This window comes from Coturnix japonica, chromosome 1, assembly GCF_054131305.1.
Source record: "Coturnix japonica strain WE chromosome 1, WE-NBRP24, whole genome shotgun sequence".
In the NCBI taxonomy this organism is placed as follows: Eukaryota; Metazoa; Chordata; class Aves; order Galliformes; family Phasianidae; genus Coturnix; species Coturnix japonica.
The window spans coordinates 105,872,411-105,895,535 of NC_140663.1; the positions used below are offsets into that span (position 1 = coordinate 105,872,411).

At 39.9% G+C, this 23,125-nt stretch overlaps 1 protein-coding gene and 1 long non-coding RNA gene across 13 annotated transcripts in view; one reads left to right on the forward strand and one right to left on the reverse strand.

The window, feature by feature from the left end:
- GK (glycerol kinase) overlaps positions 1 to 16,308 on the reverse strand; it is a 37,272-nt gene extending 20,964 nt beyond the window's left edge. For 3 of the 12 annotated variants that reach the window (XM_015885133.2, XM_015885146.2, XM_085549716.1), the window contains exons 1-10: positions 16,074 to 16,278; positions 7,549 to 7,622; positions 6,815 to 6,921; positions 6,195 to 6,272; positions 5,125 to 5,204; positions 3,996 to 4,133; positions 3,151 to 3,260; positions 2,522 to 2,588; positions 1,658 to 1,675; positions 9 to 44 (exon numbers count right to left, since the gene is read on the reverse strand). In XM_015885133.2, the coding sequence (XP_015740619.1) occupies positions 9 to 44; positions 1,658 to 1,675; positions 2,522 to 2,588; positions 3,151 to 3,260; positions 3,996 to 4,133; positions 5,125 to 5,204; positions 6,195 to 6,272; positions 6,815 to 6,921; positions 7,549 to 7,622; positions 16,074 to 16,151 (786 nt within the window). In that variant the 5' untranslated portion in view covers positions 16,152 to 16,278. Of the gene's footprint in view, positions 1 to 8; positions 45 to 1,657; positions 1,676 to 2,521; positions 2,589 to 3,150; positions 3,261 to 3,995; positions 4,134 to 5,124; positions 5,205 to 6,194; positions 6,323 to 6,814; positions 6,922 to 7,548; positions 7,623 to 16,073 lie in introns of all 12 variants that reach the window. The other 9 variants (XM_085549779.1, XM_085549768.1, XM_085549738.1 and 6 more) reach the window with 7 other exon arrangements.
- Positions 16,309 to 22,000: 5,692 nt separating this feature from the next.
- On the forward strand, positions 22,001 to 22,840 carry LOC107324801 (uncharacterized). Its single transcript, XR_001559567.3, has 2 exons — positions 22,001 to 22,286; positions 22,438 to 22,840. It is a non-coding gene; the product is annotated as an uncharacterized LOC107324801 (long non-coding RNA).
- Positions 22,841 to 23,125: the final 285 nt, after the last annotated feature.

A 23,125-nucleotide genomic window follows, 5' to 3' on the forward strand; every position in this document is an offset into this window, starting at 1 on the left:
TGACTTACCCCAGAAATTGGTACACCTGTCAAAGCTCCCATTTTCTGAATCACAAAAAGAGAAAGGAAAGCTCCAGATTAGCTTTCCATGAATACAATTTAAGGCAATCAAAAAGAAGCTCAACTTATATTTGACTGGGAGATAAAAATTTGCATGCATAAGAGAACAGATGAAGTCATACAAGAATGGATAGTCACTAAATGCTAAAGTTGGCTTTAAAGAATGTATTTTTCACTATTTCAATTCTATTAAAATTCTCTACTAAGAAATGGGAAATGGATATAAAATATTGATAAGGAAAACAGCATTCTGGAGAAAAATACTTCTGGTAGGAGAAAATTTATTTTAGGTATTTGTTGCAAAGAGCATGAAGTGAAGAGCTACAACTAAAATACATAAAGACAGATTCCTGGGAGAAAACAAACAAACAAACAAAAAACAACAAAAAACAACCCACATGAGAGAAGTAAGAAAGTAAGAAAATAAGTAAATCCTGTTATGTTTTATATATGAAAAGCAGAGATTCATAGCATAGAGTCACTACTATTCACTGTTTTAAATTAACTACATCTTAGTTAATACGAAGAATATAGAGGTAAATAAAACCCAGAGCTTTCTTCTTTTTATATCACTTTGAATAGAAATCCATTGAAGCTGGTTTAAGGTTGGTGAACGAAAAAAAAAATGTAAGGAGGCTTTAATGCCTAAAGGGTCAAATAAATATGATTGAGCTGAGCTGCACATTGGACGTATACAGCCCATGAATAAAATCAGGCAGGAAAGAGTCACATAAACTATATGGTTGAGTTGCGCACTGGACTTCAGCTTCATGCAGCTCATTCCTAAAATGTAGCAGGAATTTTACCGGTACGCTCAATGTCATCTCAATAGTTCTTAATACATATGATGTTTTTTTAAATCACAGTGTACTGAAAGCAAGATGCAGTGTAACATGCAGTCTGTGTCAAGACTAACAGTAAAGTGACTCGGAAAAAAAAGTAATTGTTAGGCAAAGACGGATGCCTCATTTTAAGATAGAGCATTTCAAGCGCATAAGAACCTCTTCCAAACACTATGACATAGTTGTTCAGTTGCATTCTTACAATAAGTATCATAATAAATATATATCTTGACAACAGTTACCTCTGTGGTAATTTTTTTCTCTGTGGAACTGTGAAAGTGAATTTTCAGTGAAGCCATGCAAGTGCATTTCCAATCTGTTTTTTTGTTTTGTTTTTTTTTCTAAATTCACACTTAATTTAACTGGATTGAAGGTAATTCAGTTTAAAAATGGACTGAAAACCCCAGTGTAATCTGATGTTTCAGTATAACAACACTTACTAGACAATAGCTCTATTCTTTATTTCAATATGAAAGTAAATATTCAGTAGCCTGCAAACTAAAGCACACACATACAGAAACATTATATTTTAGAATTGTATGTATTTTATATATAATATTTAAATATTTAATATTTTATATTTTTAAAACAATTTTGTTGTGAACAGTCACTGTAATATCTCAAATTTGGAAATACTTGCAAGTTTATAGGACTAGGAAGTGTGCTTTTACTAATTCTAACATCAGTGGAAATGCACAGCATATAAACAGAATGGATGACATACAGGTGGTCAGCCTAATAGAAGCCTTTACTCACCAGGCTAGGACAGATTTTCTAGTCAGCAAAAGGAGGAAAAGAAAAAAATAGTAGGAAGAAATGGGAAAAGAAACACAAGTACAAATTTAAAGTAACCAGCTATTCTGCTTCAGGTGCCACGTTGTAGTATCTCATTTCTTATTACATTATTGCCTAGTAGTATTTCGTTTGCTCCACTCCTTCAACTTAATTACAACTCACACTTATCTGACACTTCTAATTAGTGAAAGCCAGTAATGATTTCTAGTGGCATCTTTAATGACACACTAGTAAAATTACTTACATTTCAGGCAAGTTGGGTTTGCATTTTAAATAAAAATATTTTAATTTATCTTAAGTACAACATGTTTTTATGTTCTTAGTAAACAATGGGGTAAAATGTCAGGGAAAAAATTAGAGAAATCACAATATCCAGCTTATCTTATTCTGAAGGTTTTAAGAATAAATTAACTGTCACTTTATCAGAAGAGTTAGTGCCACATCATATTAAATCTGCAATCTCAGGCCCATGACAGAAATCCATATTTTACTCCTAAATAATCTTCAGTGCAACCTCATTACTTCTGATCTACTAAATATACCTTGCATTTTGACTGGTAGCTTCCACAGTACTTGTCAACAAAAATCAAATTTTTGTGCTTATCAAAAACCTCTCCCATCCTGTTTTATCTACTTGATACTTAACATCTGGCAGACATTTACTTTCATATAATATCTTACAGCAGGAGATATTGACATACTAGTCTAGTCCTAAGTCAAACAATACTAGTCCAGAAAAAGCCATTAGTTTGAATGAAAATTCTCTCAATTGATTCTGACATATTTTTACAAGATCAACCTACACACACGCACAAGGATACATACCATCAGGCCATAAATCTCAGATGAGCTTCGTACTTTTGGAAGTATTTCCATCGGAATATCGAAGAATCTGAACACAATACAAAATAAGTTATATATGTGGTCCGTACTAAATCAGGAAGGATTTTGCATTTATTTTCTTAAACAAGTTTAAGGTATAAAGAAAAAAAATATATAAAGGGGAATTTAAATACCTAGGATTTCATGCATCACTGTATGTTTTTCAATTACTCATAAAATGTGACACTGAATTAGAATATATTTGGGTACTTCAAAGACATATCTAACTCTTCCAACACTACCTTTATAATATAGTGATCAATAAATTTAAACTCAAAATAGAAACTCTATCATTGTAACTGCCTACAAATGAAATTAATGAATAGACAAACTATTAAATGTAATTGTTTTCATGAAACAGTCTTCTACCCACAGAAAAATTCAAGGCTCTGCTGTTAAAAATTACTTGTAATTTAGACATTTGGTTAACAACAAATCTTACATATTAACAGTAAATACAACAGTAATTGTGATTATAAGCTAGATAAGAAATTCTTACTATTGAGTGTTTTTTTAGGACAACATTTACAGAATCCACTTAAATAGCATTATTACTATAAAGCTGAGCTTACTGGCAGAGCTCAGGATCCCAATCCAAGGAATGAATGTTGAACAACATCGTTCTACTGGCATTAGTTACATCTGTACAGTGAACACCTCCATTCTTACCACCTGTCAAACACTGAATAAAGAAAAAAAATCAACAGTATTTGGCATGAGAAGATACAAATTTATTTCAACAAATTACAAACAAAATCTAAATTCACAAAGCATTCAGTTTGGGAGTGGGAACACCGATGCTTCTGCAACAACTAAAACCAGATACAGTAGAATAAAGGCACGGGAAAGATAGTAAGGGCACAGAAATACCTCCTGGATTCTTATTTTACAAAGGCAGCTAATGTATCTTTCTAAAGTTCAAGTTTGCCCAAAAGTATGAAAAAAGTTATCCAGCAACCTATAAATGGGAAGTGTTGTCATATGCGTCATGCACATATGCAAAAAATACATAAAAATAAATAAAAATAAATAAAAATAAAAAATAGTGTAATAGGGACAGTGTAAGTTTATCTTTATTAGGAATTTTAATGGAGTTTCGTTAACAGCTTATATCAACATCACTGTGTGATCAGTAGGTATCAGTGCTCTTGCTAGGATCCTAAAAGTTTGGCTACAAACTACACAGCTACAATCAGCAAGTGAACCTGCAGAACTGTAGGATGCAAAAAGTCCTTCTCTATCAAGAAAACTATGCAGTTGTTCAGAAGAGGACTGTATATTGTTACAAGCAGACAGTAAATAACTAAAATTTTGGTTTTGTCTGCAACTTTGGGAGAAAAAGTTTTATTTAGGAACTTGCAAACAGGAAATTGAAATTCATTTTTAGAAGAGTGAAAATGAACTCATAAATACATACCCATATGAGCCACGAATCAACAGTTCCAAACATCGCTCTTCCATCATCAACTGCTTTCCTAATCTCTTCGACATTATCCAAAAGCCACCGAAGTTTCACTGCACTGAAGTAGGTGCAAAGTGGAAGACCAGTCCTAAACTGTAAAATGAAAAACATAAATTAGAAAAAAAAAAATAATCAAACATTTAATATAATGCAGAGATATTTACCACAACTACTGTTGTTAAATAAAAATGGACCATAGTAAGTAAAAAAGTCAAGACTCAAAACTCGAGAAAATTCATAAGCTTTTTATGAAAATAAATAGTAAGCATTCAGTAAGCAAGTCTGAAAACATTAAACCTGAAGAACTACTGCATAATGGACAAAGATCAAAGCTGAGCTAAACCCGGATCAAAAATCCTTTATGTAGGAACAGTTAGCAGAAATCCAGAGTTATCTAGGATATCTCCATATGGCTTTACAGAAAACGAATTTGACAAGGATAAGCAGCATGCCACACAAAATTTGTATTCTACTTGAACTTAAAAGCAAGTAAGTTTATATACTTTCCTCCTGTTTGCTAGCTATAGGAAGATATATAAAATATTTGTATAAGCAATCAAGGAAAATGTATATCCAAGAATTATGACACTATTCTGCAAGCATTTATTTCCAACCTTTGATATATACTCATTAAAAATATATATATATTTTTTTAATAAAATATCTTTGCACTTTTCAGACTGGTTGCAACTGAATTTAATACTACAACATATGAGGAGAAATGATAATGAAACATTTCATATCAATTAATGATTTATGAACTTTTTTTTCTACTTGCTCTTTTTGGAAGAATGTTTAGTTATTAGACAGGAAGCACATAATGAAGTCTCACAATTGCCCATCGAACTTCTCTAGCAAAGTATTTAAGGTATATTACCAGTTTATTTGAGGAAAGTAACTATTTTCCAGTCTCAGACTGGTGCGTATAACATTATGTCCATTTTTCATTATTTGACAAGCTGGAAGCTACAACTGACTTACTTTGTTTTAGGCAATTTTTCAAGAAATACCTCATGACACAATATACTATACATTGTAGCAGTAAGAGTTCAGCTACAACTTAATATTCTGTAATCCCTCTTACCTTAAAAAAGGATTTGTTATTTCCTGGAATTCTCTTAAGAAGCCTGTCAACTGTTGACTGAGTTCTTAGGTCAAGCCACACTAGAAACATGAATAAAATAATCAAATGATCTATTACAACAACAGTGACATGAGTAAGATGCATTTGTCAGTAATTTCCTGTCTTTGTCTTTTTTCTTCTTTTTTTTTTTCTTTCTTTTTTTTTCTTCTTTTTTTTTTTTTTTTTTTTTTTTTTTTTTTTTTTTCCCCCTTTTTAATACTGAACTTATTTTACAGAGGCCACATAAATGCATTCAGAAGAACTAACGATTTGCGATATCGGACATGATTTTCCACATAAAATAATATATATTTTTCTCTGCTAGAGCACAAGTGAATGACTTATACCACTTCGTTTATAGTGGATGAGTGCTATTAATTTAGAAGGTTAAAACAAACAGTAGGTTGATTATTTACTATAATTACGAAACTTTGAACTAAAGTGCTATGCCAGAGTTATCGTGGTAGAGCTTACAATAAAGCTGTAAACGACATGTATTTAAACACAGAAAAGTCCTAGTCCTTCAATAGTACAATGCTAAATTTCCTGGCACTTGACATAAGCTGAGAGAACAATTCTAGATAATCACAATTTCTAAGGAGGCATAAGCAGAAAAGCCAAGGAAAGTAAAAAATTCAATTCCAAATCATTAAGTATTTTTTTAAACTCATAAACAAAATGTTTACTTTATGGTTAAATCCCAAGAATCCTAACCATTTAGTAAGCTCCTTCATTTAAAATGAAGTGGTTTTGCACAAGCCAGGCCTTCAAGGCTTGCTAAGATGTCCAAAACACTTCAGGAACTTTGTTTTTTGTTAAAAGCTTATTAGGTATTTTATTAAGTTATTAGGAAATAGTTGTAACAGAATGTGGCACTCATGTATATAAACACACAGCTAATGATAGATCTCAAACACTCAAAAGAAGTCAGTAGGCCAGGCCACAGCAAGATGCACACAGAACTAGGACAGCATTTTTTCTACAACACACTCACTTTGCAATATTACACGTTATAAAGTTATAGTAGTTACCAATAGCATTATAAAGAGGTTCTCCAGTCGTCTTGTCCCAAACCACTGTTGTTTCCCTCTGGTTGCTAACTCCAATGGCTTCAGGACAAAACAGAAAGAAGTATCCTTTTCAGAAGGTTTATTTTCCCCTTTTTGGGGTGTGGGAGGGAAAGGAGAGGTGGAGATGAGGGAGGAACATGTAAGGAGAAGAGGCAAGTAAATGGGAAATAAAATGCTTCCAACTTTTTCACATTACAATCTAGAATAATTACTTCTAAAAATTGAGCACTCAACTTATACTGCTTAACCAGTGCTCTAATTCCTTTTTATTTTTCCACAAATTAAGGCAACATTAACACTGACAGATAAACTAATTTTCACCAATAGCACTTGAACAGTTTACATTTCAGAATGATTTTGCAAGATTACGTAAGTCTATTCTGCAGATTTTTGCCTTGCTAACATATCTGAACAACATCTTTTCTCATCATTCCTCCCTAACAAACTACTCTCAGTGAAATTTAACATTTTCTTTGAGGCCAGGGTGAGCTGCCACCTTATTTTTTATTGACTTAAAAACTAGAGAATCTGACTTGCTCAACTATGAGCATGTTAAAGCCACTGGTTTCCTTTCAGAATACCTTTTATGTTAGTGATGTCTATGTTCAGCTGCTGTAGTTTCTCACAGGTTTTTTCCACACATTCAAGGACTGACTTTAAGATTTCATTTGGATCTTGTTCTACCCACCTAGAACAAATAGGAAATATCAGTTAATAAAATGAAAAATGCAAGTCAGAAAGTTACATTTAGAAAAAAAAAAATCAATTCTGAACTAAAATCAGCTGAGCATTTTGTCACAACCACAGCTATGGATACGTTTTACATATCCATAAAATGTTTAGTAAATTTCAAAGCCTTCTTTAAAGAGTAAATGTTATTTCATAGCAAAACTGACTGCAGAAAAAAATAATTTTCTTCTATCACAGGCAGAGGGCTTAGGGACAAATGGTAGACACATCAAAAGAAAACAAACACAAAACATCTCAGAGAACACACTAAGCAACCTCTCTGGACAAAGCTGAAGAATATGATTAAATTGTAAAAATAGGCAACTTAGCCTCTTTAAACAAGACTGCAAGTGTGTGATTGGCCAGAAAGGAAAAAACTAAGTCTTTATGAATTTCATAATTCACAATATATACTGGGTACCCAGTCTAGTTATTTTACACCATGTTTCCTACCACAGTCACTTATAGCAGATACTGTTTTCTCAGTAGTTATTCACCAACTTAAGTTTTGGTCATGCGTAGATGACAGTATATACAGTCTATCAAAATGTATGCAAATGAATAAAAAGCCACAAAAAATTCATACCCTTCCTTTGGAAATTTCTGCTGTATCTCAACTTGATGGTGACTCAGGAGCTCTGCTGTTTTTGCATTAAATACCTGAAAATAAATTACACAATTAGATTTTCTATGAACACAGAGGTTTAAACAACAATAAATGAACATTTATGATTTGGAATAAATATAGTTAAATGATAATTGATAGTTATTTACTCATCTATCATTAACAAAACCAACCAACCAACCAAAAAAAACTCCAAACAATTAAGGAGCAAAGAATATTTTGGTAAGCTTTGCTGCCAATTATGGGAAATAGCCATATTTTTCTTTTCTTGAGGAGGTTTTAGAACTTAAATTAATGATATACATTAGAATACACTTCTCAGTCAGTAAAGCAACAAACGCTAGTGATAACTTTTCTTTGGCTTCTGCTCTGTTACTCTGCTGCCACAGATATGGCAAAAGGAGAGATCACTATCACTGTGTCAGTTTTAGGAAAAGCAACAACTTTTAAGAGACAGATAATCGCAACCAGTTTAGAGCCAGCAGAAGGGATCTAATTGTGAATAATGAAGAAGCACCTAAAAGGAAACTATTTGTTTCAGTGCAAACTGCATATACAGAGCTCATAAACAATCTGAGAAGAAGAAGAAAATTACTGTGGCAACACAGTGTGTTAAAAAGGAGAAGAATATGCAGAAAGGTGACTTAGATTTGGATACACTGCAATAGAAGAAAGAGAGAAGAGAATCCTGAGTGCTATACTAATGGCCATTCTTTAGGAAACATGAAGTGGAGTTTCTGCCTTGCAGTAGAAACTGAAGCAGAAGACACAAAACTTTTCATTAACTTCCATTAACAGTGGCCTGATTCTGAAAGTAACCCACTGTGCCAAGCCAAAATGACACCAAGTAAAACATTCAACTTGATTGTATAATGAATAACTGACATGGCAATAACCATGTTCCTAGGAAAATAGCTCTTTCTCACTATCACCATTCAGAACCTTTTACCTAAAGAACATTCAGAAACCTTGGAAGTAAAATCTAACCAGAGAATCAGGTCAATTGCAGAACATGCCAGCAGGACAACACCCTATCTTTTCCCAGTAAGCAGAGTGGGATTAGATTTAGACAATTCCTCTCATACTGAAGGTATAAAATTCAGTTATACCCTCCTATTCCCTAGGATATGACTGAATCCTTTCTAAACTTGCTTGGAAATCTTCTCATTCCACAAATTTTAGTAACTTCTCTTAGAGCTTTCAATCAATAAACACTTGATTTCATTAAGATAGTACTGTCTACTTTCATAGAATCATAGAATCACCAAGGTTGGAAAAGACCTAAAAGATCATCCAGTCCAACCGTTCACCTATTACCAATAGCTCCCACTAAACCATGTCCTTCAACACAACATCCAGTCATTCCTTGAACACCCCCAAGGTCGGTGACTCCACCACCTCCCTAGGCAGTCCATTCCAGTGCCTGACCACCCTTTCTGAGAAGTAATACTTCCTAATGTCCAGCTTGAATTTCCCCTGTCGTAGCTTGAAACCATTCCCTCTGGTCCTATCACTAATGACACGAGAGAAGAGGCCAACCCTCAGCTCACTACAACCTCCCTTCAGGAAGTTATAGAGAGCAATAAGGTCTCCCTTGAGCCTCCTCTTCTCCAGGCTGAACAGTCCCAGCTCCTTCAGCCTCTCCTCATAAGGCCTGTGCTCCAGACCCCTCACCAGCTTTGTAGCCCTCCTCTGAACACGTTCCAGGGCCTCAGTGTCTTCCTTGCAGTGAGGGGCCCAAAACTGGACACAGTACTCAAGGTGTGGCCGCACCAGTGCTGAGTACAGGGGAACAGTCACCTCTCTGCTTTGAAACTATTGGCCAAACTACTGCAAAGAACAGATGATGTTCTGATTCTCCTGTTTCTCTAAGACTTTAAAGTGTATCTTTAGAGAGAAACTGAAGTTTAGAAACATTTTAGTTACAAGTTAAAATCTCAGAATACTGCAGGCCTTAGAGATTTGTAGCCACCTCGGGTACAACCACCTGCTCAAAGCAGGGTAACCTACCACACTAGACCAGGATGCTCATGGATTTTTTCCAAGCAGATTTTCAAAACCTCCAAGGATGGAAACAACACCGTGTCTCTGGAAAATGCTAAAAGCTAATATTCCCACACAGCTCCCCAGAAAGGAATTCTTAAAGAGATACACGTTCTTTATTTTCTGTTACCAGCTGGAGACATCACAGAGAAAAGCACCACTCTATTTTTTTCACTGTATTTACTTAGCTGTATTTCACCTGTAAGCTCTGCCTTGGCATGAAGCTATCCTAAGAGGGTAAGCTCTATCAGTACTACATGCTTGGAAGGAAGCAGTATAATTGGATAAGGGTCTTAAAATGCTGAGCAATAGAGTTAATAGGAGAGACTGTCTTGCATGTATATAAAAAGATAATTTTACTTGACATTCCCTTTATACCAAAAGCGTAGTAACATCTACGAAGCTTTTATAAAGACTGAAGACATTGTATTAAACACAGGTTCAGTATATATTTATCTGACCTACTACCAACATTAAATATCACTTAGTAATCATTCTCCGTTAATCACTTTAGTATTCCTTGAAACAGGAGGCAGTACATAAGGATTCCTGCCTCTAACAGGAAATAAATACAGACTCAATTAGACAAGGTCATTCATTAAATCTAGTGTATGCCCTGCAGATAACAAAGGGCGAAGCCCTGGCAGAGAAAGGCTTTTTGTCTCCTTCTGTTCTAACGGGAGTAATTTCTCAACAAAGCGAGCGTCACTACAAGTGCATAGATCTTTTCAATGCCCATAGAGAACTAGGTAAACGCTCTCCTAATCTATCACAAACAAAACCACAAACTTCTAACATATTCAACAAAAGCAGTGGACTCTCCTTGTACCTTATCGCAAGGGATTAAAAAGTTTCACCAAGAACAATATCATGTTATACTGTGATAATACAATTCTGATACATAGAAGGAAGCCAAACATGAATGAAATGTTACATTTAAACCAAGAGGAAAATGGTAAGCAACGCAGGGAGTAAGCTGAGGAAAATGGGCCTCCTGCCCCCCACAAACTGTAGCCAAAAAGGAAAAAATACATCCTTGTTTTCACTGACAGTGATAAGAGAAAGAAATTGGTGACAATGACTAATTCAGATAAGGCCAAACACACTCCTGATGAAACATGTTTGAAGTGTATTTCCATCACTGCTTTCCTTCCTTTCATATTCATTAATAACTGACTTCAATATACGATAGAGGTCTTTCAGACAATTTTGCCCTCATTGTATCAGCAGTAGTTACAGAGGAACTGCCTAGGCCATTTGGATACATGGATATGAGGACTGCTCTAAAAGTAATGCCTCCCATCCATTATGTCAGCCCATGATGTCAGAGGCGGATGATGGTGGTGTGGCAGTAGGGGTTGGACCTCCCCACCAGTATCCCATTACATGTTGTTGCTGTGTGAAAGATGGCAGCAGAGGGGCAGTCTGACACAATGGTGCCTGAAGTAGAAGCGGGCATGAAGCAGAGGCGCATCATTGAACTCCTCCATGTGGAAACAATGGCATCCGTTGACATTCATCAACATTTGCTGAACGTTAATGGATGTTAGCACACTGAGGTGGTGGATGGTGCATTCCTGCAGCAGTGACAGCAATGGTACAGATTTTTTTTGAGCACAACATGCTCAAAAGGCTCTTATTCATCACTGGTGAAAACGCACAGCTAATGGTGGTGACTGCTGGAAAACAGTATTTTGTAGCTGAGAACTTATCAAGTAGTGTTATTATGCTCTTTGTAGCTGTTGTATTTTCAGTGGAAAGTAACAGGAGGCATTATTTTCAGAGCAAGTTACACATCCTGCAACAGAGATAATTTGATGGAAGACAGTGAAAACATCCAGAAATATACTGAATTCTCTGGTGGGAGATCAAAGGAAAAGGAATATATACTTTCGTTCCACTAGCAACAAATTTATCACCCAAAGAATATGAGCTAGAGCTTTGAATCTTAAAACAACGAGGCAGAAGAAGAACACCTAAACAGCCACACTGTATGTAAACAAGCAGAAGAGCTGATCATTTAACAAAAGCTCTTTCTAGAGTCTCAAAATAATGGCACATTAAGGAGTGTAAATAGTTGCATGGCATTACATTCACTCTTCTTAATAGAAAAGAATCCATCAGTTGTAATGAATTTGAAAGAATGAACAGAAATGTGAGGCAAACAAATATAAGGCTCATACACAAGTAACTTACAACTCCTCATAAGCTTTGCTACTTAAGACAGCTGCGCAACTGCCTGCAGAAAGCTATGTTAGCCTAAGCTGTATTTTCATCAGTTTCCATCAAGCTGAAGCAGCTATTATAACTTTGATGGCAAATAAGCTCAGAGCCAGAGTTTTGAAATTGCAATGAAATCAACCCAAGTGGGGAAAAGATGACAGACAAACGGTAATTCCACCTCCAGCATTTAACTAGAATTAGTAGGTCAATTTCATGAATGAGCACAGTTTAACTTGTCTCCTAGAAATTGTTGGAAAAGCTCCTTGTTTGGAAAGCTCCTGCTGAATAGCTGCTCTCCCCCTCCACCCCTGGAAGCACTTATGATTATGGGAATAAAACCTAAACTATAATGTACTTTCAAAAGCTAAGAGTGAGGGAAATGTTAAAGCATTTGCAATAGTTTCATCCCATTACCCCTATTGCATAGGAAGTTCCACATGAATGTGTGGAAGAACTTCTTTACAGTGAGGGTGACGGAGCACTGGAACAGGCTGCCCAGGGAGGTGGTGGAGTCTCCTTCTCTGGAGATATTCAAGACCCGCCTGGACGCCTACCTGTGTGACGTGGTGTAGGGAGCCTGCTTTGGCAGGGGGGTTGGACTCGATGATCTCTAGAGGTCCCTTCCAACCCCTACAATTCTGTGATTTTAACCCTTGTTAGCTATACAATCAAATTTTGCTCTTTCCCAAAGTGCTGGGCTATTTCTGTGGACAAGCAGTATGGATTCCTCTCCACAGGGCAAGCTCAGTGGATGCTAAGTGTTTCCCTAAGAGGCAGTTTTTGCTTACTGAAAAGAGTTGTAAGTGTGATATATTTTTATTTGCAGTCTTTCTTCTGGAAATGAAGTACAGGCAACCAAGGAGGTGAGAAAAAAATATCTGTGGTTGACTGACATACTGTACATGTATTTGAACTGTGCAGGCCCTCCAGTGAATATTTCAGTTCTTGCTGCTTTTGGACAAAATGCCAGAAAGACTATATCTGGAACAAGCCTTTCAAGAAATAAGGCATGGGTTCATATGGTCATTAACTCAAAACTAAAAGATTTTTAGCAAAAGTAGCAGAAGTCACAAAGAGTTTTATGATATAATTATTGAATAAAATAAAGTAAATCAAGAGACGCAAATATTTTATGAATGCATTTGGTAAAACATCTAAATCAGAATTTAATCATTCAAGTATACATGTTTAGCCTATCCACTTCGTTTTCCAGCTTGGTTATCTTAAGAAAATCAGCCAAAGCAATTGCAATGCCATTCAGAGCACTGTGCTCTGAAGTCCAGTAACTAACACTGAACTTATTATCCATGTTCAGCCCAATTGAACAGAAATAATAATAATAATAATAATAACAACAACAATAATAATAATGAGATCTCACGCGAGTAACTACAGTTACTCTTGCAGATGAAAGTAGCTTAGAAAAAAAATCCAAGTCAAGGTGCTCTGATGGCAAGACCACAGCACGAGCTATAACTGTTCATGTGTATTATGTGTGTAAGAAATACAAGGATAAACAAGGAGCTATGGCAACAGGAATGCACTTTCCTCGGTTCTGCTGTTTCACACAGCCTCATTCACGTGAGCAGAATTTCACAAATCTTTGCTTCTGTTCATATATAGAATCTCAGCTGGAAGAAATCTCTGGAGTCATCTATCCTGACCCACTGGTCAATTAAGGTTATATTCAAAGTTAGACCAGGCTACACTGGGCCTTCTCCAGCCAGGTGTTAATGCACCTGCAAGATGGAAATTCCAGTCTTCCCAGGTGTCTGATACAGTGTTTGAGTCCTTCACAGGGAAACATTTGTACTTTACATCTATAGGAAATTTCTCTTGCTGCAACTTGTCATCATTGCATGTTGTCTTTTCCTGTGCACCTCCAAGAAAAGTCTGATTCTGTATTCTCTACAAACTGTGTTTAGATAACTGAACCAATTACAATGTTCCCATAGATTTCCCATGGACAAATAACCCTTGGTCTTTCATGTTGCATGCTGCAGCCTACAGACCATGTCAGTGACCCTCTGCTGGACTAAATGCAGGTTTTCAGACACTCTGTTCCTCTGTGGGGACAGAAACCAGACACTGCACTTTCAGTGCTGTCTCATCAGAGGCACAAAGACAGGAATAATTAGTTCCTTTGATTTGCTGGCTGCATTCTTCCTAACGTGGTTAATCTTTGCCAGCATGAGGACAATCTGTTCTCTCATGTTCAACTTGCTGTCCAGCAGGACCCCAGATCTGCTTCCATTAAGCCTCCTTAGCCTTCTGTCCCAAGTATTAGACTCTGCTGAACTTCATGATACTTCTGCCGGGCCACTTCTCCAGTCAACTGCTCCTCACAATCCATGGCCACCTGCAAACTTGAGAGTACATCCCAAAACATCATCCAGGCTGTTGATGAAAACTTGCTACCATCCTCTGTGGAACACCATTTGTAAATCAGCTTCCGTTTAGACTCTGACCTATTGATAGTACCTTAGCCAGTTTTTCACCCAGATATCTTTAAACCACTATCACAGTGAAAAGATCAAAACACAAGAAGAGAGCCAAGGAAATATCTCAGATAGAAAGAACACCACATTACATTTTGGCATAACGTGTTTGAAAGAAAGGTGTCTCTTTTGACTGTGGTAATCTCTTCTAATGCAAGATTCTCCAGGCGCATGCTTTATTATCTGATTGAGTGACGTAGCTTGTAGCAGATCCCTGCTTGCTTGGCCCTCTTCTTCCTCTCTATCCCACATTCTGATTTTAATTCAGCGATAAAAAAGCATCCTCAAATTCATGCAACTTTATTATCGTAACAGTTTGCTCACACCGCCAAGTCTAAGAGAACACCGTATTTTGAAAAGAATTTAGGGAAGCTGAGATGAATACATGAAGAACTGAAAAGACAAGAAAAGTGAAAAAGCATGGTTTCTTATTTGTGAAAGCATCTTGATATGTTTCTGTTCAAAAACCAAAGTGACAGTGTACAAACTACTGATGAATGTATCTAGTATGAGAAAGTTCTTGTTACAACCTATAAACAGTACTTGTCAAAAGAGACTGAGTATAAATCTAAGGCTGGAATTGTCCCTTTTAATTGCACTGGCGTTTTATTTTTACACTAAGAGTTAACTCAGCTGCAGATATAAAGCAGACAAAAATGATTTTCAGGCATTACAGGGAACTTTTCCAGTGTGGGTTTTTTTGTTTTGTTTGTTTGTTTGTTGTGGGCAAAGGGCTCCTGACTGCCATTCCAGATAGCCCACTGGTGTCATTTGTCAGTTTGGAGTTTCTCTCCACCCCCGGATCTGTGCTTTGTCATTTGACAGTCCCGTGAAGGTCGTGATATTGAGAAATAATTGTAACACAGGTCAGGAAGACACTCGGTCCCCTGCTTCAGGGAAGAAAATTTCCATGCAAGGGATTCACGTTCTTCTCAGATCAATGTGGCATTTTATATCTAGTCGCTATTTCACTTGCACAGCGGAAGTTATCACCGGCGTCAATATCAAATTGCTACGACTTACTGACTGGGAGGCAGGACAGCGTTTGCAGAGATTTGCAAGCAGGAAGCTTATACAGTAAATTACATACACGGGAATAACATTGCCGTCTATTGCATAATACGGAGATAGATCCTTAAGCTCAAGGGCTGTTATCAGCCATACCCTCCTTGCACAAACCGTGCCTTCCCGCAGCGCTCGGACCCCTCGGCTCACACGGGGGGAGGGAAGGGGACGGCATTAGGGCCAAGAGCGAGTACGGGATGCGCTGACACGGAGCCGCGGGCACTGCAGGCCCGAGGTTTCAGCTGGGAACTCAGCACAGTCACCGCGTGCTTTAACGCTACAGCACATCGCGGTCACCCAAAGGACAGCTCGCGGGGATCTTCCCGCAGTTCCGAGTGCCGGGCTGAGACAGCCGTCCCACTCACACCCAGCCGTCACAGAATCACACGGAATCACAGAATGACCCGGGTTGGAAGGGACCTCAAGGATCATGTAGTTCCAACCCCCCTGCCTGGCAGGGCCACCAAACGTACACATTTACTACATCAGGTTGCCCAGGGCCCCGTCCAACCTGGTCTTGAACACCTCCAAGGACGGGGCCGTCCCACTCACACCCAGCCGCCCCCTCCGCATCCCCTCGCTCTCTCCCCACGGGCAGAACGGAGCACCCCGGCACCGCCTCCGCCGCCCGCCGCCCGAGCTCCGCGATGCTCTCACCAGGAAGCGGCTGGAACTGGTGCCCTGATCGATGGAACCCACCAGCGGCCCCAGCACCATGCGGTCCGACGCGGCCATGGACCCCTTCCGCCGCCGCCGTCGCCGCCGCCGCCACCCGTCGGCACGTCAGGGCGGGTAACGGCCGCTCACGCTCCAGCACCGCCTCGCTGCCACCGGCGCGTGGCTGCCGGACTGAAGCCGGCGGGGCGGGGCGGGGGGCGCTGCCGCGCGCAATGCCAGAACGCAGCCAATCAGCGGCCGGGGCGCGGCGGGGGCGGAGAGGAGGGGGCGGGGTCAAGGGGCCGGGAAATGGGACACGGAGCGGAGGGGCGGGGGCGGGTGTCACGTGATGGGCGGCGCGCGGCCTCTCCTCAGGGCCGCGGTCAGTTGGGTGCGGTGTGGTGATGGCCGTTGGGATGGGGGTGCTGAGGCGGTTCGTGAGGGGGACTTGAGAGCAGCTCGGCTGAGAAGGACCTGGGGGTTCTGATGGACGAAAGGCTCAACATGAGCCAGCAGTGCGCTCTGGCAGCCCGGAAAGCAAATGGGATCCTGGGCTCCATCAGGAGAGGGGTGGTCAGCAGGGATAGGGAGATGATTGTCCCTCTCTACTCTGCTCTTGTGAGGCTCCATCTGTTGTACTGTGTCCAGGTGTGGAGCCCTCAGTACAAGAAAGACATGGAGATTTTGGAAAGGGTCCAGAGGAGGGCCACAAAGATGATCAGGGGGCTGGAGCACCTCCCCTATGAGGACAGGCTGAGGGAGTTGGGTTTGTTCAGCCTGGAGAAGAGAAGGTTGCGGGGTGACCTCATTGCAGCCTTTCAATACCTGAAGGGAGCTTACTCCCAGGAGGGGAGTAAACTCTTCGAAAGGGCTGATAATAGCAGGACTAGGGGAAATGGTTTTAAGTGAAAAGAGGGAAGATTTAGGTTGGATGTTAGGGGGAAGTTCTTCACTAGGAGAGTGGTTAGGCCCTGGAACAGGCTGCCCAGTGAGGTTGTAGATGCCCCGTCCTTGGAGGTGTTCAAGGCCAGGTTGGACGGGGCCCTGGGCAACCTGATGTAGTAAATGTGTATGTTTGGTGGCCCTGCCAGGCAGGGGGGTTGGAACTACATGATCCTTGAGGTCCCTTCCAACCTGGGTCATTCTGTGATTCTGTGGGACAGTGTTGGGTTCGGTCGTGTGTCGAGCATATGCTGGCAACTCGGGATGAGCCTCTCTGAGGTGGAGTCTAGCGGCTAACGCTCAGGATACAGTGGGGGGAGGCTTCTCCACCGGGGGAAGATGTCCGCTGAAGCTCAGCTGCTCTGTGGGCTCGCGGCCGAAGAGGCGGCTGAGGGCTTCAGCCGGGGGACGTGGGGTCTGCATGGCTGTGTGCAGCCTGATCCAGTGTCTCACAGAAATACCGAAGGTGTGTGATGTCGGTTGTCTTTTCTCAGTGCTTGTTGCTAACCAGTGCTTCAGGAAAAGCTGCCCGTGTTGCAAGGCCCGTGGTGGAATTGCAAAAGCTGCAGATGCTGACTAAATTGTACAAGAAGTCACCTCATGAAGCCTTGCAGTAAATGGGCTTCTGCAGACTCCAACAGATAGATGACGCTTGCCTCCTTGGAGCTACAGCATCTCTGTATGCACTGAAACTCAAGGAATTAATCTCAAGGGATCTTATCCAAGCCTCAATTCATCAGTATAATTATTAGAAAAAGTATGGGTTTTGTGTTGCTTTTTTTTTTTTCTTTTAAAGCTTGCCATATGTGTTCTGAGCTTTAGGTAAGGTACAGCTGTTTTCAGCAAAGACTGAGGTATGTCAAGATCCAAAAATATGAGGAAGCAACATCATGACTAATACTTATGCAAAACAGTAAATACCTATGTTTGCAAGTTTTCACATTTGCCTGTGTAAAATCTATGAAGATCACTGGCTTGCAGAAAATTCATTGGGGGAACAAGTGGTCAGTTTTCACAATCACAGAATGGGCCAGGTAGGAAGGGACCTCAAGGATCATGAAGGTCCAACCCCTCCACCACAGGCAGGGCCATCAACCTCCACATTTAATGCTAGATCAGGTTGCCCAGGGCCCCATCCAACCTGGCCTTGAACACCTCCAGGGATGGGGAACCCACAGCCTCTCTGGGCAGCTGTGCCAGCACCTCACCACTCTCATAGTAAAGAACTTGTTTTTGTACAGATGCTCCAGCAGAGTGTTCTCTTTATTTTCATACACCTGGAAAAGTAGTGCTGGCAATGATAACCAAGGCCATTTTTGTAACCTGCTCAGACCCTTGAGCAAGACAGGCAGAAACAAAGAGCTTTGGCAGACGCCAGAAAACAGGGTCAGTGGGAACAACTTATTCTTCCCATGTCATTCAACAGTGCACTCTATTGTTCACCCTTTATTTAACTGTTAATTTAGAGTCTGAACACTTTTATTTTTTTCATAGTTACTATTTGCAGACCTGTTAGTGGGCCCTGTGCTAAGAAGGCTGTTTGCAGGGAAGGAAAGGTTGGTGACCTTACCTTTATGGTAAGGTGGTGTGAGGCTGAACTGCTGAGATGCTGCTAGAGGGATTAGCTTGGAAATAGCAAATAACTCTTCTCAATTTCATGCATTTATTTATTTATTTTATATTTAGTATCAGCAGTATGGAGGGATATTGGTAACTAAATTCTGCTCTTTCTGGCTGGTTCTTTTGTATTGACCTCAAACTGAGGACAAAATGCAACTCTGTCGGGCTACTTCAAGCATGTGATAATGTGTGAAATAAAGAGTGCGTGCCAGATGTCCACTTCTTTCCATTCCTCCAGTCAGTGACAGATAACTCAGCAGGCTGAATGCTGCTGTACCTTACTGATGTCTTTGTGTTCCTGTAGGAAGAGCTGGAGTGGAATATTTGGAGTTAGCCCAGAGCAGGTGTACATGCGTACAGTGTGCCAGGACCTTAAGTCAGGCTGTCACATACACCCTTTTGCCTACTGGGAACGTGTATGGTATGTGTGAGTGTGCAGATGGTTGCGTGTTTGTATAAATCTTCTCTCTCATACCAGCCCAGGGAGTAAACGCAAATAGACTGTGACCTTGGGTGCCAGTGCCCTACCATCTGAATCAAGGGTTTGTAGTACCCCTATGCAGGGAGCCCTTCCACAGATATAAAGGAAGCAGATCTGAAGGAGTGGCTCTGTGTTCTCTATACTAGGCTTATTTTGGAAGGTGTCCACAGCGCTTTGTCACCATTTGGCAAGAGCAGTTTTATTGTGAAGCCATGGGCTGCAGTGATGCAATAGATGTCTTGTAGGATGTGTTTTGCTTCTGACCTGATATTAAACAATAGTTTTCTCTGAATTACATTTTATATTTAGAATCACTCTCACATTGTTCAAAGCCAAAGCAGTCCTTGTTGTAGTTACTGTTTGTCACGTGGACAGAAGTAAAACTTGGATTAAGTAAACTCACCTATTAAGACAATAAATACTGACAGCTGTGAAAAGCGGTTTGCAAACCAATAAATCTTTATGCACATCGTATAAATCAAAATGGAAAAATTGGGAAAAAATCCTCAAGACTTTTATGTAGATAATAGTAAGCATTCTTGAGAAATAAAATGGATAATTCAGAGAAATAGAAATACTTATGTATAATGGCAGGATCAGGTGAATTTCTCTATGTACCAGTATTTATTACTTTTCTATCTAAATGCTGAGTCAGAATTGAAATTCTATTGGCACACACTCCAGGCCTGTATCTCCAGCTGTGGGTATGAAGAATTGCAGTGCAGCTATAGTGAAAACACTAAGAAACATTGGTGCTGTTGCATGAGAATCTGGAGGCTATCACTGCACTGGATTTCAGCAATTTCTCTTAATTCTGCAGTAACCTGAGCTCTTACATCATAGAGTAGATCTAAAACTAATTAGAACAAAATTCTAAGTCTCAAGTGATGATGCATCCTGTGTCTACAGAGTCCAGAATGAGAGGGTTGAATAAAACATACTATTTTTGTAGAAACCTAATTATATGAAGGGAAATCCATTTTAGTGTATTTGAGAAAATGTATCCTCCACTTCTGGTTTTCTATTTTGGTTTAGTTATTACACGGTGAGTTCCCAACATCCACAGGAAGATGATTAAGAATTCAGAACTGATTATTCCATGGTGGTCCAGTTGAGTTACTGATGGTAATCAAAAGACCCACAGGTCCCATAGAATCCACAGACTTCTTTGTCTATGAACCTTAGAAGCTTTTGACATATCTGCAAAACCTCTGGCAGCAGTGTAATGCTTATGGCATTTATTTTACAGATAGGGAGGAAGGCCCAGCGCAGCCATTGCTGACCAGTGGCAACCAGCAAATGCTCAGCAGAACAGAGGTAAAGGGCAGTGCTGCCTCTGGTCAAGAAGCACTGCTCTTCTTATCCACTGCATTGCTCAGGAACCACTACTTGCATTCCTGTTGGCCTCACAGAGAACAGGGCTGAATTATCAAATAATAACCAGCAGAGGCACAATTCTCTGGGTTAAGTTGAACTCACAGCAGATAGGTACTAACAGAAGGTGGTTTTAATACTGCCGTCCCATTCCTGCCTTTGCACAATTTCTGCCTCTTGTGAAATGGGTCTGGTTTTTCTTGGATCCCTTTTTGATTTGTCTGAGCTCATTAATATGGCAGAAAAGAAAAGTAGAGAAAATAAAAGGGCATAGTTTTCTGCCAAGAAGCTGAATTGGCTTACTTACAGTGACGAGTGCCAGAGCTGGTGCAAGAGCAGAAATTGCCACAGCTACGAGAATGGGAAAGGCTAAGAGCAAGTAGCAGATGGTGTGGAGGAGACGAAGGACTGGATGAAATATCAGCAACCGCAAGCTTTATTATTGCTGCTGCTTAAGGACCTTCAACCTCCATGTCATCAAATCAAATGTTAGCTGCCTGCCAGGAAATTCTGGAGTTATGAACAGATACATTATTGTCAAGAAAAACTGAACTACACTGTCTGTTTTTTACTACACTGCTATTTTCAATTTTATGTATGTTTACATCATATATCACAGTACTTGTGTTTCTCTATCATAAAACCAGTGGAAGAGCTTAGTTTTGTCTAAAAGTTTTGTCTTCTGGAAATTCTTTATGACCTAGTTATATCTTAAGGCAAAGCAAGGATTGCTATCAGTAGCTAGAATTCCTTGGGGCTGATAGATAGTGAATGAGGAGAGGCTGAGACTCTTCTGTTTGCTCAGCTGTGAAACAAGAAGGCTTGGAGACATCTTACTGCTGTCTGTATTGAGTGGTGGGAGAGATGGAGGGGATGGGTCCGGTCTTTTCTCTGTTGTGGTAGTGGGACAAAGAAGAACAGACACCAATCAGAACACATGAAATTCTGAGCTGATATAAGGAAAGACTGGATGTGGCTCTGGGCAGCCTGGTCTGGTTGTTGGCAACCCTGCATATGTTGTCTTAAATACCCAACTCAACAATATCTCTGTATGAGAGTGAGTGTTAGTAATGGGGACAAATGCTACGTGTCAGAAGGGATACCCCATCTGAAAAACAGACTTGTTGGGCTGACCTTCTACATGTGCCTGAGTGTTGGCTACTTTGCAAGCACAGCTGCTGATAATCGAGCTGGTTTCTTCCATACATAAGTCACCAAGGACTCAGAAGTGATGGAAATATCAGTCTCAGATTTCATGATATGAAGAAATGTCTCACCAGAAGCAGAGTGTAGAAACATGCCTTTGTTTCTGTTTCTGACAACTGAGGGATATGTAGAAATTGCTAGTAGATTAGTAGTAGCTCTATTCCTCAACCTAAGCAGATCAAAATAAAGTAAAAAAAACTTGGAGCAAAACCTGCTATGGCAGTTGGATAGTACAGACTTAAGAGGAGATGTTTTTTTTTCCTGCATTTACAGCTCTAATCTCTATGCATTTTTGAGTTTTCTAGCAGTTTCCCCAAATGAAAGTTCTACCACAGTCAGGACTGAAGAAGTTTAACAGCTTGTGTGAGAAGAATCTGTGCAGTGATAGAGTCTGAGTCCTAGGAAGAGGAGAACCCCTGACAGTCCTATCCTCGATGCCAGAGTTCCTGACATCTCTGCCTTCCACTGCTCAGAAGGGAACACTGACAAGTATTTTCCTAAAAGCATGGATGGAGAGATGTGAAGTGTCAGATATGATTCGAAAGGATTGCTGACGACTGAATCGTGCAGAAAACCCGAGAATACATACTGTAAGTCCAGGGAAGGTTCCACGACCTCTGTGCAGCAGTACAAGCTGACAAGGGCAGGAATTTGCTATTAGTGATGCTGACAGATCTGTAAATAGTTCTAGGGGCTGAACCAAGTCATACACTTGGACCTTCTTCTTTGCTTCTCCTTCAGGCCTTCAGTGTTAATGGCAGAGTAGAAGCCTACCCTAGAGCCTCCTCAATGGATGACCAAAGAATTTCAAGCAACATCCAGGAGAAGTTCTGGGATGAGAGGTTGGATAAGATCTTAGCTTGACTGATGATTCCTGGAGCCAGGAGCAGAAATAGACTGATTCAGAGTACGGATCTTTTCTAGTTCTGAGGTCTGACACTGACGTGATGGCACACACCAGTAGCTATTCATGAAGCTTGTGCTCTCTATTTTGGAGTGCCCGATGTGCAAAGCAACGCTGACAGACAATTAAAACACACAGGTTTCTCCCTGAGATAGAAAAACTCACTTGCCTTCTAAGCTGTCAAAAACACCTCACTGAGGACACTGAAATGAACATCAATCTTTTAGAACTTCACAAAAAGTGTCTTGTTGTGTTTAACTGGGAATTGAATTGGATGTGAGTAGAATTGGGAAGATATTGCATAGATTTCTTTCTTATGTTGCTAATGCAGAACCAAAAAGCTATGTTTATTGAAAAAGGTCAACAGCAGAACAAACTAGAAGGAGAAGAAACTCTCAAAATTGGAATAAACTAAACTACAAGAGAAGGTAGGAAGGGAGCTGACCGACCTCTCAGTGAAGCTGCCTAACAGAAAGGTGCTCTTCAGCAGAGGAAGTTGTGAAGTAAAAAACAGGATTAGAATAT